The sequence below is a fragment of the Anguilla anguilla genome, chromosome 17 (genome assembly GCF_013347855.1).
Source record: "Anguilla anguilla isolate fAngAng1 chromosome 17, fAngAng1.pri, whole genome shotgun sequence".
Taxonomy (NCBI): domain Eukaryota; kingdom Metazoa; phylum Chordata; class Actinopteri; order Anguilliformes; family Anguillidae; genus Anguilla; species Anguilla anguilla.
In genome coordinates this window covers 26,450,142-26,469,756 of record NC_049217.1, presented here as the reverse complement: position 1 = coordinate 26,469,756, position 19,615 = coordinate 26,450,142, and the positions used below count along the sequence as shown (strand labels likewise).

Below are 19,615 nucleotides of genomic sequence, written 5' to 3'. Positions count from 1 at the left end.
TCTGCCCCCGGGCATGAGGGGGGGAACCTAAATAAAAGTTTCCATTGTTATTTGAATCACTCCTTTCGATTTTTATTTAGTAACTTCTTTCAGTTAAGGTGACCTGAGGTGAATCACACCCAGTCAGGTGAGATTGTCAGTGACGTAGGTAATTTCTGTTTGGGACCTAAGCACTCAGTAAATAGTTAGCATGTTTGTGTCATTGGGGATCAAGCAGCAAAGCTGCTCATCTTATCATTCATCATCATCATCTTTTTCTTCTGGCTAGGGTGTTTATAGCAGCCCCTAAAACTGTATGGTAAAAAGTTTTGAAATTTGGCACACTGATTGGGGACAGTTTCATGATTCTTTTTACCAAGATACATGTCTCCTCCTTGAGCACTCTAGCGCCACCAATGGGTCAAACTTGGAGGTACGTTTATGCATGCATGTTTTGAGCTGTACGCCCGATTTTTAAAAATGAGGTACCATTGGATTCCTTGGATCAAGCCGAGTTCAATGCACCCATTGATGTCAATTTGCCATATTGGATTTTCTGAAAAAGTTGTAAAAATTTTCACAGGCCACAAATTTACATTACATTACATTTTGTCCAATCTTCTCTAAATTGGGCACAGATGATGTTCAGACCAAGCCTCATAAAAGTTATCAGATGGATTTTTTATTTTTGAAAGCGATCATCCGTCACAGACAAACGAAATCGCTATAAAATGAGCCACCTTCGAGAATCTATCCACGACGACTAAGATGGCAGTGTTGCCATCAGAGGGTGGCAGCCCAGTGATAAAGTCCAGTGCTATGTGACTCCAAGGACGACTATGAACGGGCAAGGGACGTAAAAGACCCGACGGTGGAATGCAAGAACCCTTGTTCCGAGCGCAAACCGAGCAGGCCGAAACATACTCCCGCACATCCCTCTCCATGCCAGGCCACCAAAATCGCCGGGATAAAAAATCCTTGAATCTGTGGACACCCGGGTGACAAGTCAGATGCGTGGAATGTCCCCAACGCAACACCTGGGCGCGTACCCTAGCAGGGACAAAGAGACAGTTTGACGGACCTCCACCTGGATCCGGCTCAGACCTTTGAGCCTTCTGAACCACTGACTCAATCCTCCACATAGCAGGAGCTACAATCAGAGTGGAGGGAACAATGGGTTCTGGGGAGCGGTTGTCGTCTGATTGGTCATAGATTCTAGACACGGCGTCAGGTTTGATATTTTTTGAACCCAGACGATAAGTAAGGATAAAATTAAATCGGGCAAAAAACAGAGACCAGCGACCCTGCCGCGAATTCCGTCTCTTAGCTCTCTGAATAAACTCCAGGTTTTTATGATCTGTCCAGACCGTAAAAGGATGTCATATTACAGGCATTTAGCAGACGCTCTTATCCAGAGCGACTTACACAACTTTTTACATAGCATTTTTACATTGTATCCATTTATACAGCTGGATATATACTGAAGCAATTCCGGTTAAGTACCTTGCTCAAGGGTACAACGGCAGTGTTCTTACCCGGGAATCAAACCTGCGACCTTTCGGTTACAAGCCCAGTTCCTTACCCACTGTGCTACATGTTCCGCCCCCTCCAACCAATGCCGCCACTCCTCCAGAGCCAGCTTGACTGCCACAACTTCATGATCCCCGACATCATAATTCCTCTCCGCTGGGGAAAGAGACCGCGAGAAATATGCACACGGGTGCACCTTGTTATCTAACGGGGACCAAGCTCAGAGGCATCCACCTCCACCACGAATGGAAGTGCCGGGTTAGGCGTGATGAGAATGGGCTCAGAACAGAACATAGACTTTAAAACCCGGTTTTGGATGTCCAAGCAAAACGAACACTGGCCTCCATTTTGGTCAGTGTGGTGATCGGTGCGACTACTGCGCTAAAATTGCGAATGAAACGCCTGTAAAAGTTGGCGAATCCCAAAAACCGCTGCACCTGTTTAACCGATGTGGGTGGGGGCCAATTCTTAACCACGGAGATTTTATCGGGGTCCATTTTAATAGTTCCCTCAGAAACGATAAACCCCAAAAAAGAGACAGATTTGGCGTGGAATAGGCATTCCTCTGCCTTCACGAACAGTTCAGCCTCCAAAAGGCATTTCAAAACCTGCCTGACATGACTGACATGCTCAGCAGGAGTGTTGGAAAAGATTTAAATGTCATCTAAATAGACAAACACAAATCTCTCCAACATCTCCCTAAGTACGTCATTGACTAAGGCCTGAAATACCGCTGGGGCGTTCGTGAGACCGAATGGTATGACTAAATATTCAAAATGGCCGTTATGTGTGTTAAATGCCGTTTTCCACTCGGCTTCTTCTCTTATTCGCACTAAATTATAGGCATTCCGAAGTCGAATTTGGTGAATATAGTTGCCCCCTGGAGACGTTCAAAAGCCGAATTCATAAAGAGTAAGGGGTAGCGGTTCTTGACCGTGATATTATTAAGACCTCTGTAATCTATACAGGGTCGCAGACTCCCGTCCTTTTTCTTAAAAAAAAAAAACCCTGCCCCTGTCGGCGAAGTGGAGGGTCGAATAAAACCATTGGCCAGAGACTCTTGAATGTATTGCCTCATAGCCTCGCTCTCGGGAATAGATAAAGAATATAAGGAACCCCTTGGTGGGACCGAACCAGGAAACAATTCGATAGCACAATCATACGATCTGTGCAGAGGTAAAGTAGTGGCCTCTTGCTCACTAAATGCCTCCGCAAGATCTACATAATCGTCGGGGACATTGACTGGTAACGGAATAGTGACCGTACCCACTGCAACAAGATCCTCCATACTGGCAGAATAAGGATATTCCATTTCATCTGCCGTATCTTGTTCGCTACGGCTTTTAAAAGAACACCCCTCACCCGAGAATTCCTCTGTGTGACGTAATCGCAAGGAGAGAAAGAGTCAAAACATGGATCCCAGACTAGGCCCTCCTCCCTACCTGAAGGGGGCGACACCTCAAACTGACTGATGGGAGTAACGGTCTCCTCATCACAGTAATCAAAACTGGGTTGGGAACTAGAACAAACCCCAGGAGCCTGCGTAGTCTCCTGCTGACAGTGAGACACGCATTCCAAACCCCACTGAAGGATGGCCTCCCCAGTCCCCCCCCAGTTGATATAAGGTTTATGCCTAACTAACCAGGAATGCCCCAACACAAGGGGAAAGGTAGGCAATACCACCAAAAAAAATCTAATACGCTCCATATGTTCACCAAAAGGAATGCGCATCTGAATGAAAGCGGTGGTTCTTTCCACTTGGCCTGTGCCTAAGGGACGACCATCAAGCGCAGTAATCACCCGAGGCTGTGGCAATAGACGCACAGGTAATCCGCGTTTCTTTGCCCATTTAGTGTCAATAAAACAATCCACTGCGCCTGAATCTAAAAATGCATTAGTGTTAATGATCTGTTTATTCCAGGAGAGTTCAACGGGGATACAGGTGCGAAAGACCGATAACTCACGTCTCGCCAGTGGCCTACGCTTCACCGACGAGACTGATCTTTTGCTGCCAGCACTGGACAACTCTTTATGCGGTGCCCTATCTGTTTGCAATAGTTGCATCTCTTGGTTCTCGATCGGAAATCAGAATCCAGGTGAACGTCCACACTGTCCACCTACGTAGGTTCCGACCTAATTCCCGAGTCTTGGGAACGAGTGGAGAAAATGGGGGTATCCAAGAGAGGTGCGACGTAAGGGGTCGTTCGACCTCTCCTTTCATCCTTCTCTCTCTCTCTCGTTCCCTAACCCGGTGATCGATGCGGATAGCTCTCGCAACCAATGCCTCGAAAGTAGCGGGTGGCTCACTCACAGCCAGTGGATCCCTGACTGGATCTGACAGGGCGTTGGTAAAATAGAGTCATAAGCGGTAGTTCGGGCCAGCCTGATTCGCCGGCTAACGATCGGAATGCTATAGAAAATTCTGCGACACTATTCCTTCCGTGCCGAAGACGGGTTAACCTAGTGTCCGCCTCGCTGTCCGTAACATCATGGCCAAACACCCTTTCCATCTTCTCAATGAGGCGGTCTGAACTTGTCATTATGGGCGAGTTTGAACGAAAAAAGTGGGTCAGCCCAGGCCAGGGCTTGACCCTTAAAGAGACTAACAATAAACGCCACCCTTGATTTGTCCATAGCATATTGTGAAGGATGAGCTCTAAACTGTATAAAACATTGTGTTATGAACCCCCGGCATTTGCCGGATTCACCTTCGAACTGAGCAGGGAGCTGAAGTTTAGGTTCCTGATTACTTGTGAGTGCCGGTGTGTATGTCTGGGAAGGAAAGGATTGTGCTTGTGTACTGGGAGCGCGAGCATCGAGTCTCCGAAGAAACTCAGTTTGGAAACGCCTTGTCTCCTCGCGTTCAAGACGTCGCTCTTCCTCTACCCGGACCCGGTGTTCCTCGAAACATCGCCTAAACTCCTCGGAAGCCACCTGCTGGCGACCCATGATCTCTAGCAGGCCGGTCATTGTAGCTTCCTGGCGGCGTGACGCCTCCTCTTGTAGGGCCAAACACTTACACAGCTCTGCCTGTTGTGTAGTGGTGTTTACTTGTTGACTGTGCAACATTGTTAGCCCCTCTGTATGGGCCGTCAGGACGGCTTGTTGAGCCGTAACGCGCCTGATCCAGGCCAATGGTTGCTGGTACTTCCATTTGGCTTGAGTGTTCTGTGAGGGAGGAGAAGTGTGAAGACGCGACCAAACAGGGGATCTATAAGTTACCGAAGGGCACTCCAGTAACCACTGAGTCTCGTGAGAGACAAAATAAGAAGGGGGTGCTATACTCCTAAGGGACGTATCCCAAACAATGAATAATAAACCCCTAAACAGGTAACTGAGGAAGAAGGAGTATAAAAAAATAAAGGAACAGGGAAACGAGAAATAAAGAACAATAAACAACTTCGAACCGAAGCTGAGAAAAAGAAAATGTCCTTTCATTCCACAGGTGTGGCTGGTAATCAGTGGAAGATGTGAGCAAACAACAGGTGAAACAGATCACCGTGGTAATCCTGCAGGAATGCAAGGAATGTTAGGACGGGAACAATACCCTGCACAGAAACCGTCACACACTCCTTTCGATTTCATTTTTATTTAGTAACTTCATTCAGTTAAGGTGACCTTAGGTGAATCGCACCCAGTCAGGTGAGATTGTCAGTGACGTAGGTGATTTCTGTTTGGGACCTAAGCATTCAGTAAATAGTTAGCATGTGTGTGTCATTGGGGATTTACCCCATTGACGTCAATTTCCGCCATATTGGATTTTCCGCCATATTGGATTTTTTGAAAACGTTCTAAAACTTTTCACAGGCCACAAATTTACATTACATTACATTTTGTCCAATCTTCTCCAAATTGGGCACAGATGATGTTCAGACCAAGCCTCATAAAAGTTATCAGATGGATTTTTTATTTTTGAAAGCGATCGTCCGTCACAGCCAAACAATATCGGCGTCGAAGTTGCCAAACAGGAAGCGAGCTCACATTTCAGCAACGCTTTCATGTATTGACACCAAACTTGGTAGATAGACTCAGTACCCCTTTCTGAGGACGTGCAAAAAGACTTGCTATTTGACCACTGGGGGGGCGCTGCAATTAGTAAAAATGTGTTTTGCCCAATAACTGTTGATGTGTTTGCCTTAAAAAAGCAAATGTGTGGTTGTATCTTTGGAAACCCCAAGGCAGAGACAAAAGCATCCATTACAGTCAATCGAAAATGGCGGCGAAGCCGCCAAACAGGAAGTGAGGTCATAACTCAGCAATGCTTCGATGTATCAAAACAAAACTTGGTGCATGGACTCAGGATCCCATTTTGAGGAAGCACTTACCGCTGCACTTACCTGTCAGATGTTCAGGTGAGTGGATGGCACATTTGCTATTGGTTGGCACCTTTTATAGGCATTCACGTCATTCTGTTTTTTTGTTTTTTTTTGGTGTCGTCACTCCAGAACTCATCACAGACAGAGGTGTGACCAGTGCCACCAATGTAAAAAGTTAGTCTGGAGTCCTGTAGGCTGGTGCATAGCTAGTGGTTGGCAAGTTAGCTTGTCAGTTGGGTAGCTAATGGGAAGAGGGAGATTGGGAGCTTGTTCTCGTGTATATATTCAGCATCTGCCCCAAGGCATGAGGGGGGGAACCTAAATAAAAGTTTCCATTGTTATTTGAATCACTCTGTGAGGGAGGAGAAGTGTGAAGACCAGACGCGACCAAACAGGGGATCTATAAGTTACCGAAGGGCACTCCAGTAACCACTAAGTCTCGTGAGAGACAAAATAAGAAGGGGGTGCTATACTCCTAAGGGACGTATCCCAAATAATGAATAATAAACACCTAAACAGGTAACTGAGGAAGAAGGAGTATAAAAAAATAAAGGAACAGGGAAACGAGAAATAAAGAACAATAAACGACTTCGAACCGAAGCTGAGAAAAAGAAAATGTCTTTTCACAAACAAACAGAAGACGTTCTGAGGCCAACTAAGCCCAGGGGAAAACTGGTTAGTAAGAGGCGGAAAGATTTGTGCCCCGAAGGTGACACAATAACCCCTAAAAACCGCCAACCTCAGAATCTGGACAAATACCGTCCTAATAGCTTTTTCCCCAAAAAAAACTGAAGTCTGAATTCTTTGTAATTCCTTGGTTCCTAAAATACTGAAACCTTGCTCAAAAAAGAGACAGGGAACTGGCTAGAGCAATACACGTTACACTGAAGCACCGTTCCACCGCCTACTGACACTTTAAATACCCAGCCACAGGTGTGGCTGGTAATCAGCGGAAGATGTGAGCAACCAACAGGTGAAACAGATCACCGTGGTAATCCTGCAGGAATGCAAGGAATGTTAGGACGGGAACAATACCCTGCACAGAAATCGTCATACACTCCTTTCGATTTCATTTTTATTTAGTAACTTCATTCAGTTAAGGTGACCTGAGGTGAATCGCACCCAGTCAGGTGAGATTGTCAGTGACGTAGGTGATTTCTGTTTGGGACCTAAGCACTCAGTAAATACAGTATATACAACGGCTTGGCTGAATACTCGATTCTGATTTGTCCAAGGGTGGGCATTATTTCTCAGTAAAGGGACACCTCAGACTTTTAACAGTTCTAAAATCAATGCGCTACAGAATCCAGCATTCTAAAGCAGTTTAAACAGCAACATTATTCTTTCGATTTTGAATTGTTGTTACATCCCCTCCCCTTTTCAATGTCCAATTTCACAATTGATGGCAACGTTTAATCACATTTCTAGTTACTGTTGATATAAGAGATCCCGCCCTAAGGAGGACAGCAGGAGCCCGTCCTCCTCTGCCCCCCACCACCACTTCACACAGACTGCCCTTTCCCCTCTTGCCTGCCCTGCAGGTGTCGCTGTTGAAGCATTTTAATCAGAGTTTCAATAATGGATTTTTTCAAAAGAAGAGATAAAAAATATTTTTTAAATGATACTGAGATTTGGTAATGGTTTATTTCAACCAATTACTCTTTTTATATTTTGATCTCCCTCTTGCCTCTCAAAAACAGAGGAGGCAAGAGGGAGTGGATGGGACGTTTGCTATTGGTTGGCACCTTTTATACGCATTCACGTCATTCAGTTTTTTTTTTTTTTGGTGTCGTCACTCCAGAATGGTGACCAGTGCCACCAATGTAAAAAGTTAGTCTGGAGTCCTGTAGGCTGGTGCATAGCTAATGGTTGGCAAGTTAGCTTGTCAGTTGGGTAGCTAATGGGAAGAGGGAGATTGGGAGCTTGTTCTCGTGTATATATTCAGTATCTGCCCCAGGGCATGAGGGGGGGAACCTAAATAAAAGTTTTCATTGTTATTTGAATCACTCCTTTCGATTTCATTTTTATTTAGTAACTTCTTTCAGTTAAGGTGACCTGAGGTAAATCACACCCAGTCAAGTGAGATTATCAGTGACGTAGGTAATTTCTGTTTGGGACCTAAGCACTCAGTAAATAGTTAGCATGTTTGTGCAATTGGGGATCAAGCAGCAAAGCTGCCTAGGCACGCATTGTGTTTCTACCTTATCCTATCATTCATCATCATCATCTTTTTCTTCTGGCTAGGGTGTTTACCCATTGACATCAATTTCCGCCATATTGGATTTTCTGAAAACGTTTTAAAAATTTTCACTGGCCACAAATTTACATTACATTACATTTTGTCCAATCTTCTCCAAATTGGACACAGATGATGTTCAGACCAAGCCTCATAAAAGTTATCAGAGGGATTTTTTATTTTTGAAAGCGATCGTCCGTCACAGCCAAACGAAATCAGCGTCGAAGTTGCCAAACAGGAAGCGAGCTCACATTTCAGCAATGCTTTCATGTATCGACACCAAACTTGGTAGATAGACTCAGTACCCCTTCCTGAGGACGTGCAAAAAGACATGCTATTTGACCACTGGGGGGCGCCGCAATAATTAAAAATGTGTTTTGCCCAATAACTGTTGATGTGTTTGCCTTAAAAAAGCAAATGTGTGGTTGTATCTTTGGAAACCCCAAGGCAGAGACAAAAGCATCCATTACAGTCAATCGAAAATGGCGGCGAAGCCGCCAAACAGGAAGTGAGGTCATAACTCAGCAATGCTTCGATGTATCTAAACAAAACTTGGTACATGGACTCAGGATCCCATTTTGAGGAAGCACAAAAACATTCCATCATTTGACCACTGGGGGGCGCTGCAATAAGCAAAAATTCATTTTGGCTAATAACTGGTGATGTATTTACTTAAAAAAAAAATATTCTCATGTCTGGTGATACCGTGAGAGGTCCCAAGGCCGAGACATGGCAACTTTTCATGCCAACCTAATTGATGTGGCTGCCATATTGGATTTTATTGAAAGGTTTACACATTTTTCACAGGCCACAAAGTTTGCCCAATCTTCACCAACTTGGCACAAATCGTCTTCGGGCCAACCTTCAAAAATGTTCTCTGATGCATTTTTGATTTTCAAAAACGTTCATCCATTACAGCCAAATCAAAGGCAAATGACCCAAACAGGACGTGAGCTCATATCTCAATTACACTCAATCTTTGGTCGATTGACATAAAACTTGCTATCAGTGCTTACAGCCACGCTTTTAACATGATCTGATCAAGTTGCCATGGTGACTCTGCCCTGCTGGACTGCTTGGCCCCCTCATCGCTGCTTGCAGCTATATTTTTAATTGTTACATCATTTGTGAAATTCCACAACTCACATCCATTTCTCTGTAGCATTCTAGTTTTTTTTAAATTGCATTGGAATTTTCAGCCCCTCTAGACTGCATCTTTTTACCAGTGTGTCTATAAAAGAAATAAAATGTTAGCGTATTAATGAGTGCTGCAGTAATCACCTCCTGGCTGCAGAAATGATAGGGTGGGTGTACTTGCAGTGTGAACTGTGACTGTAATATCTTTGAGGATGCAGTAATGTCAGTGTTACCGTAATGGCGATTCCAAATCTGTTCATTTCGCATTTATTTTGTAAAGCAAAGGTTTTTCTCAAAGTTGATGTGATGGAATAAAAGGTTGATGAGACCTAGTGCCCTGTGGATTCATGCTTGGCGTGTTGGCATTAGTGATCATTGTTTCATTAATAATGTATCTAACCATACCGCCAACAAAAATTTAAATGTGGCGGCCACAAAAACTATGTAGCCAGTAGCTCCATGGGGCAAAGTGCAGTTGGCGATTTTGTCGCCCAGGGCATGGGAAAGTTGAATCAGTTAGGGGTCTGCGTTCGTCATCGGCTCCTAGCAACCCCCAGCTTGCTGGTGGATCAGGCCACTGTGGACTGCATGCTAAAGCTGTGGAAAGGTCTTCCTCCGACTCTGCTCTCCGTGAGCTTGGGGGGTAACCCGTGGTGTGAAAATAAACGGCGGGCGACACCACAGGTTTTTTGGAGGAGCACCGTGGATGTTTTCACTCTCCGGAATCGTCACGGGGTTGGCGCATGAACGCAGCTGCGGTTGCAGATGATTGGCCATTTCAAATTAAGATGGGAACTGGACATGGTCCACTTCACGGTGGGCTGCAATTCTTCTTCTTCTTCTTATTATTATTATTATTATTATTATTATTGTTATTATTATTATCATTATTATTATTTTCAAAAGAAAAGGAAAAGGTTTCATACCAATAAATGTGATGTCATTATTTTGAGAGGATTTTATTATTACAATTTTTCTTTCAATTACTTTGATACATTTGTCAGAAGACCGTGACAAAGTCCAAAAACACGCTTTTTTTAAAACTCTACTCCAACAGCAGAATCTGTCAACAGGAACAAAACTTAACTTTTTTTATCCAGGTTTCCTAAGCAGCATGAGTAAATACTGAACGCAAAAATAATAACCCAAACAAAATTACACAAAATGCATCTTTTAACATTATTATTCAGCAAATATATAATCTCTGGAAATAATTTTTATCTTTGAGAAACAGTAGCTGGACCATTAACGTACAGGTACACTGAACAAAAAAAAATTACAGTGAGTAAATATTAATTACGAAAAATGTTGCAATGCCAGGGCATCTTGCTCTTATCTGTGCACATGTCTTCATTCAACAGACAGATCCTTCTCTAACAGGAATATTTTTCAGCGTTAATGTGTTAAATAGCACAAGCTGTTCATGAAAAAAAAACATCAGATTGTATATACTAATTTAAATAAATAAGAAAATAAATAAAGGTTCATTCAAACTACAATAACCCAGCTGAAACTTTACAGTATTTTACTGAAATATTCAAAATAATAAACAACATAAATTTCAGTCTTCTACTCTAGAATCTACGACTGGACCTCGTGCCAACTTCAGCCATTTGATGCGCCAAGATGGCTGCACTAGGGCAGGAATCCTGCCACAGCGCCGCGTCTATTTATTCTTCACAACTCCTTTCTTCTCTTTTCTCACCTCCTCTTTGCCCCTTCTCTCTTTCTGCACTGCTCCTGCTGTCTTTCCTTCTCTTTTCCCTCCCTCCCCTCCCGCCCGTTTCTCCCCTCCTCTCTCCGGCTTCCCCCCCTCTCTTCCGTGGGCCCCCGCGTCTCCTCCTGCCCTGTGCAGCTGCGCCGCGTGGACCCTGTGGATGAGGGAGAAGCAGTCGTCCTCGGGGCCTATGGGGCTGCTGACGTGCTGCGCCGCGTTTGGGGACTGGGGTCTGGACCGGGACTTCCTGGGCGTGGCCCGGCTGGGAGAGTTGGGTCTGGACCGGGACTTCCTGGGCGTGGCCCGGCTGGGAGAGTTGGGTCTGGACCGGGACTTCCTGGGCGTGGCCCGGCTGGGAGAGGCGGGTCTGGACCGGGACTTTTTGGGCGAAGAGGGGTTGGATCGGGCCTTCCTGGGCGGGGCAGGGTTAGGGGCGGAGAGGAGCTGGTCCTGTCTGTGCAGGGTGGACTCGAGGGTAACCGTGCTCATGGAGGCTGATCTGGGGGGCCCTGGACTCAGTGCCACAGGTAGAGAGCATCGCTGCTCCTCGATTCTACAGCCCTGGAGCAAACAGAAGAGACAAGACCTGCACCTGTACTCTAAGTACGAAGAGTAACATACACCCAACTGTACCGTTGCCTGCACTCCTTTACCGTGGTAACGCGAACATCCAAATTTATTTTTAGTTATTTTTCAGTGATCAGATTAGCAGGGCGTAATTCCAGAGACCGATTTAATTTAAATGCATTACTAATTAAATAGTTACTTTTCAACAGAATGAGATTACGGGAGACTGAATAGCATAAATCGCAGCATAAAGCGCAGGCATTTTTAAATATTAAAGTTGTCGATGGAAGACACGGTCTTCGTTGGGTAAATATTCCGGAAGACTGGAAGGGAAGCTCGGCTAATTGCCCATGATTTTCTGTCGTTTTCTTGGCGAATCTTGAAGAACCCTGGTGTTAATGCCATTTGCGATTCTTGCCATTCACTAGGACTTGGACAACGATGACAAGCCCAAAGCCTGAAAAGCCAAATGCCGAATTCTGAATTCACCAACAAATATCCACCGGCCTACCAGCACTAAAGCTGCATTGTACTGCCATCGATAGATGTAGTGAAATATAGTCTCACAGTCTCCCTGTGCAGTGCAGCACTGTACCTGTGCAGGAGAGACTTACCTGGAGTCTGGACACCATGTTGCACAGCTCATCGGTTTCCTTTCCAGCCACAGACTTCCCCCGTCCTTCCTGATCACTGCCAGAGACTCCCTGTAACCCTGGCAGCAAGTTGAGTGACACACGCTGGTCGTCAAGGCGATGGCTCTGAGTGCTGGCCAAGATGCTGAACAGTTGATCAATGTCTGCCATTGAGGACTGAGTGGGGACTAGAGAGGAACATAAATATGAATTAATACATTTCTTATGTTTGTGGTATTTAGGATTTGGGGCACAGTTTTAACCTGAGTGTGTGGTATCGGTGTTTGGAGCTGTGAGGAACTGACCTGATTTTGTTGTATTAGGGTGTTTGGGGGTACAAGCGCTCCTCTTGTTCGGGTCAAAAACACAACGTTGCTCCTCCATACGCCCTCTCTGCACGTGACTGAGCATGGAGAAAAACTGCTCCTGTTCCACCGTACCAGGAGCCACTCCCTGCAGGGAATTACACATCACCCAATCAGAGCACAGATCAAGGCAAGAAACAGCCAATCACAAGTTGGCTTATTGCCATTTCACACATAGTTCCAGCCTTCCTTATAAACATGGGATATATAAACAAAAGCACTCACAGAATATGTTACTGAGCTGATACAGGAGCGAATCAGTACCTGTGCAGATTAATATTAATCTCTACACACCTGAGCTGTGTGCAAGCCATCCCTCTGAACTCTCTCTTTATCTGGGGTGGGGCTGAGGGAGGCTGACCCAGGTGGGCACTGGCTGGAGGGGGTCGCTGTAGGGGAAGCAGGCCTGGAGTGAGCCTTCCTGGGAGCGGGAGGGGATCCAGGAGCCAGAAAGATTTGGGGTGCAGAGCATCGCTGCTCATCCATCCTGGGGCCCTGAGAAACATGCAGAACTCCATCTCAAAACCGTTCCATACTACCTGTGCTGCACCTGTGCTGGCCTGCAGTCTACCTGGGCTTTACTTGTAAAACAAGGGCACACAGTGTCGTTGATGCGAAACACGATTCAGGGACTTGAGTGCTAATAGCGCCCTCTTGTGGAGACTCTTCAGCCCACTAAATGTGAGTGAGTGTGTGAGTGAGTCACAAGCCAGGTCCATGAGGTACTGTGCATCTAAAAACAACAGTCTACCTGCGCTATAATCACATTGAACTGATGTTGATTTATCCTCTTGAGAACTGATCATTCCTTTTTGTCCCAAGTCTCTGGTCTTATTTGGAAGAACCATGTGTTCTACTTTGATAAAGCCTACACTACAAGGGACATTCAATAAAAAATAAATAATGTTTTAGAAAATATTTTCAATGCAACATGTTTTGGTCATCCAATACACTTGTCTTATGTCAAAAAAACTTTATTTTTTCTGCAGGTCTCAAGAGGATGTATTCTTCTATGTCCTACCTGTAGTGAAATACAGTCCACCTGTGCAGTGCAGCTCTATACCTGTTCAGGAGAGACTGACCTGGAGTCTGGACACCATGTTGCACAGCTCATCGGTTTCCTTTCCAGCCACAGACTTCCCCCGTCCTTCCTGATCACTGCCAGAGACTCCCTGTAACCCTGGCAGCAAGTTGAGTGACACACGCTGGTCATCAAGGCGATGGCTCTGAGTGCTGGCCAAGATGCTGAACAGTTGATCAATGTCTGCCATTGAGGACTGAGTGGGGACTAGAGAGGAACATAAATATGAATTAATACATTTCTTATGTTTGTGGTATTTAGGATCTGGGGCACAGTTTTAACCTGAGTGTGCGGTATCGGTGTTTGGAGCTGTGAGGAACTGACCTGATTTTGTTGTATTAGGGTGTTTGGGGGTACAGGCGCTCCTCTTGTTCGGGTCAAAAACACAACGTTGCTCCTCCATACGCCCTCTCTGCACGTGACTGAGCATGGAGAAAAACTGCTCCTGCTCCACCGTACCAGGAGCCACTCCCTGCTGGGAATTACACATCACCCAATCAGAGCACAGATCAAGGCAAGAAACACCCAATCACAAGTCGGCTCATTGCCATTTCACACCTAGTTCTACCCTTCCTTACAAAGATGGGATGTATAAACAAACACATTTACAGAATATGTTACTGAGTTGATACAGGAGCGAATCAGGATCTGTGCAGATTCATATTAATCTCTACACACCTGAGCAGTGTGCAGGCCATCCCTCTGAACTCTCTCTTTATCTGGGGTGGGGCTGAGGGAGGCTGACCCAGGTGGGCGCTGGCTGGAGGGGGTCGCTGTAGGGGAAGCAGGCCTGGAGTGAGCCTTCCTGGGAGCGGGAGGGGATCCAGGAGCCAGAAAGATTTGGGGTGCAGAGCATCGCTGCTCATCCATCCTGGGGCCCTGAGAAACATGCAGAACTCCATCTCAAAACCGTTCCATACTACCTGTGCTGCACCTGTGCTGGCCTGCAGTCTACCTGTGCTTTACCTGTAAAAAAACACCAATCTAGCTGTACTATAATCACATTGAACAGATATTTATTAATCCTCTTGAGAACCAGTAATTCGTTTTTGTCTCCCATAGGGGAAATTAGTCTCCGGTCTTATTCTCAAGAACCATACATTCTACTGTGCTGAAGCCCACACAGAAGAGGGTATCGAATAAAAATTGTAGAAATATTTTGGAAATATTTTCTCTGTAACATGTTTTTGTCATCCAGTACACTTGTCTTATGTCAAACAATGAAACCATCCGTGCAGTGCAGCACTGTACCTGTGCAGGAGAGACTTACCTGGAGTCTGGACACCATGTTGCACAGCTCATCGGTTTCCTTTCCAGCCACAGACTTCCCCCGTCCTTCCTGATCACTGCCAGAGACTCCCTGTAACCCTGGCAGCAAGTTGAGTGACACACGCTGGTCGTCAAGGCGATGGCTCTGAGTGCTGGCCAAGATGCTGAACAGTTGATCAATGTCTGCCATTGAGGATTGAGTGGGGACTAGAGAGGAACATAAATATGAATTAATACATTTCTTATGTTGGTGGTATTTAGGATTTGGGGCACAGTTTTAACCTGAGTGTGTGGTATCAGTGTTTGGAGCTGCGAGGAACAGACCTGATTTTGTTGTATTAGGGTGTTTGGGGGTACAGGCGCTCCTCTTGTTCGGGTCAAAAACACAACGTTGCTCCTCCATACGCCCTCTCTGCACGTGACTGAGCATGGAGAAAAACTGCTCCTGCTCCACCGTACCAGGAGCCACTCCCTGCTGGGCATTACACATCACCCAATCAGAGCACAGATCAAGGCAAGAAACAGCCAATCACAAGTCGGCTCATTGCCATTTCACATTTAGTTCTACCCTGGGATATATAAACAAAAGCACTCACAGAATATGTTACTGAGCTGATACAGGAGCGAATCAGTACCTGTGCAGATTCATATTAATCTCTACACACCTGAGCTGTGTGCAGGCCGTCCCTCTGAACTCTCTCTTTATCTGGGGTGGGGCTGAGGGAGGCTGACCCAGGTGGGCGCTGGCTGGAGGGGGTCGCTGTAGGGGAAGCAGGCCTGGAGTGAGCCTTCCTGGGAGCGGGAGGGGATCCAGGGGCCAGAAAGATTTGGGGTGCAGAGCATCGCTGCTCATCCATCCTGGAGCCCTGAGAAACATGCAGAACTCCATCATAATTTTTCAAAATAAATTTGATAAAAACTTCTATTAACTAATTGTAAAGACAATGTATCGTTTGAAAGTGAATTTGCCTATAGTCAATCAGCACTGTGCTACAGGTCAATTGTACTTCAGTGCAGTATACTCATATTGTTCAAGAATCTGTTTCATTTATGTAGTTATTTATTCATTCATTCAAATGGACTGGAAAATGGACTGCATTTATATAGCGCTTTTATCCAAAGCGCTTTACAGTTGATGCCTCTCATTTATTCAGTTTTAGTACGTGCTTTCAATTGACAGCCCAAACAGGTTTTCATGTGATGAATGATATTTTCAATATTGACAGAAGAGAAGAAACAAACGAAAATACCGGATTACTGGGACTGGAACCTATCCCAGATGACAGAGGGGTGAAAAGCAGGAATCGCCATGAGCCGCTGACTAACTTCGTTGTACTACAGGTGTGCCTGCACTGAAATACAATCGGCCTACGCGGCTGTGCACTCCGCCTGAGCGGCGAGAAATCTACCTGAACTCTGGACACCATGCTGCACAAGCGGTCCGTCTCATTCTCAGCTGTAGTCGGCCCCCGTCCCCCCCGATCGCCGCGGGAGACCGCCTGTGGCCTAGCAACCGAGCCGGCGGCTGGGGAGGAATCAGAAACGCAGATGCATACACGTGTGTTTACGGGGCAGTGGAAGGGCTAGGAATGGTTAGCACACACAGGCTCTGGTTGTGGTCAGTGAGATGTACTTCTCCTCCGAACAGCAGCTGGCTTCCATCGGTACCACAGTGTTAAAGCGGTAAAACGGTCTCTGACGGTCACGGACAAACACGTTCGCAGAGTGCATGTCCTTCGGCTGCACTGCTCGTGGTGTGCTGGCGGCACAGCCATGACCGTAAAGGCACATTCGTAAATTATTGAACAAAAAAAAAAAAGAAAAAATTGTAAAAATGTTTTTTACGAATACTGATTGGAAATGGTAAATAAGTGTGCATGGGATGAGTATTTGAAAGGGGGGGGGGGGGGGGGGGGGGCGCTGGGGTGAGATAGTACTGACCAGGTTTTGTTGCATCCGTGTGTTTCGGGGTACAGGGGATCTTCTTGGGGTCAAAAAGGCAGCGTTGCTCGTCCATGCGCCCTCCCTGCACATGGCTGAGCAGCTCCAGCAGTTCCACGGTGCTCTCAGCCACCCCCTGCTGGACAACAGCATGAATTGCAACACATCAACTAAACAAGAACAAGGCAAGGGAAAGCTCATCAGCGCTCAGTTTATATTCAGCTTCTTTCCTTCTGGCCTTTATAAATGCTAAATAGCCAAGGCAAAAAACTGAAACACTTTCCTGTATGAACGTGTATGAAGATACAGCAGGGAAATGTCAAAGGAAAGTCACCGAATTTGCTTTAATCTATTGGCGTTTCAAATGCATCAAATTACTGAAACCAGTCGTTATTCAGCCAGTGAGGCAAGGTAAGGTGCAAGTGATAAATCAGGCAGGCACATGTACTGCAGCAGATATGGCAGCAGCTTCATGCAGCCAATCAGAAATCAACCTGCTCTTCAAAAAGGTGCCATTGGACACGGGCCTACACATCCTTACCTGTCAGCTACTAACATGAGCGTATATCCATCCAAGACCGGCAAATACACCAAGCTACGGTTAATACGAGCATGTTAGAATGGGGCCATATACCCCATCCCAGAAAAACTCAAGAATCCAAGAGAAACGGATGGTCTGGCAAAGTTACTTGCCGTTTTAATTTAGTTGTTCAATTACTTATTGTCACCCCATTTAACAATTCGTTATTCTTTATCAATTAAGGTGAAGGGCTGATTGAAGCCTACAATTTGTTGAAGCTAAATTTGAAGCTAAACTTTGCAGAAAATAAAGTACACAAACATTGTAGTCTAATTAATCCATGATTAATGATTTGAGTAATTAGTATATTAATAATTAAAACGAACTGAGAACTGGAGAGAACACTTCTCTACTTTGGTTCCGCAGGAGTAAGTCCCGTGAAATGTCACGGTCAAATTAATTTGCATACGTGTGTCGTGTGTATGTATACATCACAAACCTGTGCGAGTTCTTCGGTTCCCTTCCACGTCTCTGCCTTCGACTCCACAGACGTCATTCTTAAAATCCCCACCAGCGATGGCCGCAGAAGTCCGCTATATAAAAATTGACGTACCGAGAACAAAGTTGTTTCCTAACAGTTGATCCAACTGGCACGTATCGCTGCACAACTTCGTTCCACGAAAATATAAAGGAGGAGAGAAATGGAAGGACGCACGGAAATATTAAAACCAAGAAACGCGATATGAAATACAACTACCATGCCCCTCGCGCGTGCAGTAGGCTAGTAAACCGTCGGTCTCGAGAGAGCTTTTAAAGGGTCTTAAGCAACCCAGTATTAAACGGCGCTCATCCATTGCCCCAGACGAAACCTCCTATCTTAATATTAGTATCACTAATCCCTGATGAAAAGATTATCCCTTCCTGTGGATATGGATATTTTCATTATTATTATTATTATTATTATTATGCAGTTTTTGGTTTGGGCACTGCATGGCATTTGATTACTCGTGCGTAGGTTGTTTTGGCGCAGGTTGCCGAAAGCAAAGCGGTACTAAATAATCTTATATCACACAGACCTACTAACCTTCTTCTTCTTCTTCGTGCACATAATTTGTATACTTCGCGTACTTCTTGTACCTAATTCCTGGAGAAACGTTAATGCAGAGTGAAAGAAGAGACACCTGTAGCGGGGATGGGGAGGTTTCACTGGGCAGCAAACCACGAAACTGCAGTTCCTGCCCATTTGCACAAAAGGATGGTCTCTCTCCACATCTTTGTCAGTGCAGTCTCTCTATTCAGCTTGGTACAAGAGGACTGTTTAATTCGACAGCACGCTTGGGTAATTGAAGAGCTCTGGTGGAAATCAGTTTCCTGATTCTGATTCTGATAAAACCTGATTCTGATTCTGATTCTGATCAATGCTGCATGCATCAGTCCGAGTTCTCACAAGAAAAGACAGGGAGAAGCCAGTGTCTATGCAGGCCAAGAAGGAAAAACCACCTCCACACCAACAGCAGGGCAAAAGGATCACACAAACACACCAGTGTTATAAGGCACCCTGTGGAGTTTCCAAACGAGCCTCTCATAGATATGCAGAAACATCGACCAATCAGAGTATCAATCTGTGCATCACAAGTTTTGTTCCTCGGGCATTAACAAAAAAAAAAAAAAGCAAATCGGAATGAAATATTGTCAAATAAGACATAGGAGCAAGCCAGAATTCTTAACTGATTGAAACTAGATGCTTTTCAAAGACGGTTTCTGATTTCTTCACTTTGTGCGAGATGGGCCACAGGCTCGCCGGTGGCCCCGCCCAATTCCTCTCTGCCACTTACGAGCTCGAGGGCTTTAAAAGGGTCTTAAACAACCCAGCATTAAACAGTACTCACCCAATGCCCCAGACAAAACCTCCTGTCTCAACATTAGTCTCGCTAATCCCTGACGAACGGATAATCCCCGAGTGTGGATATGGATGTTTTTATTATTATTAAGTGCCGTTTTGGTTTCAGCACAGTGTGACCCTTGACCCGAGGGGCGTACTCTCACTTATCCACTTTCCTCGTCCACAGACCCTCAACTGACCCAATTTGCATTTGGATTCTTCAAAAGGTCCTGAAGGCCAACCAAAGGCTTTAAAAGGCTCCCTACATAACCTTCAATGACACTAACGTGCAAAGCACATGACCAAAGGCCCACACAGAAATAGATAAACCTACCTTTTGGACATACGTACTACTTTTTAAAAATTCACGTTCAAACATATAGTTATCATTAAGTCGGTTACAAAATATCCCCCGGCTAAGGTATGACAAAAACACATTAGCA

The 19,615-nt window shown here is 45.4% G+C and overlaps 1 protein-coding gene across 1 annotated transcript; it reads right to left on the bottom strand.

The window, feature by feature from the left end:
- Window positions 1-1,107: 1,107 nt before the first annotated feature.
- On the bottom strand, window positions 1,108-18,099 carry LOC118217162 (serine/arginine repetitive matrix protein 2). Its single transcript, XM_035398984.1, has 16 exons — window positions 17,790-18,099; window positions 16,771-16,906; window positions 16,239-16,354; window positions 15,495-15,695; window positions 15,154-15,301; window positions 14,831-15,036; window positions 14,239-14,439; window positions 13,885-14,035; window positions 13,562-13,767; window positions 12,774-12,974; window positions 12,420-12,567; window positions 12,097-12,302; window positions 11,004-11,476; window positions 2,952-3,028; window positions 1,593-1,665; window positions 1,108-1,129 (listed from the first exon to the last, which is right to left on the bottom strand). Exons 1-16 carry the CDS (start codon window positions 17,844-17,846, stop codon window positions 1,108-1,110), a joined length of 2,622 nt encoding a protein of 873 aa, XP_035254875.1. The 5' UTR covers window positions 17,847-18,099.
- Between the last annotated feature and the right edge of the window lie 1,516 nt (window positions 18,100-19,615).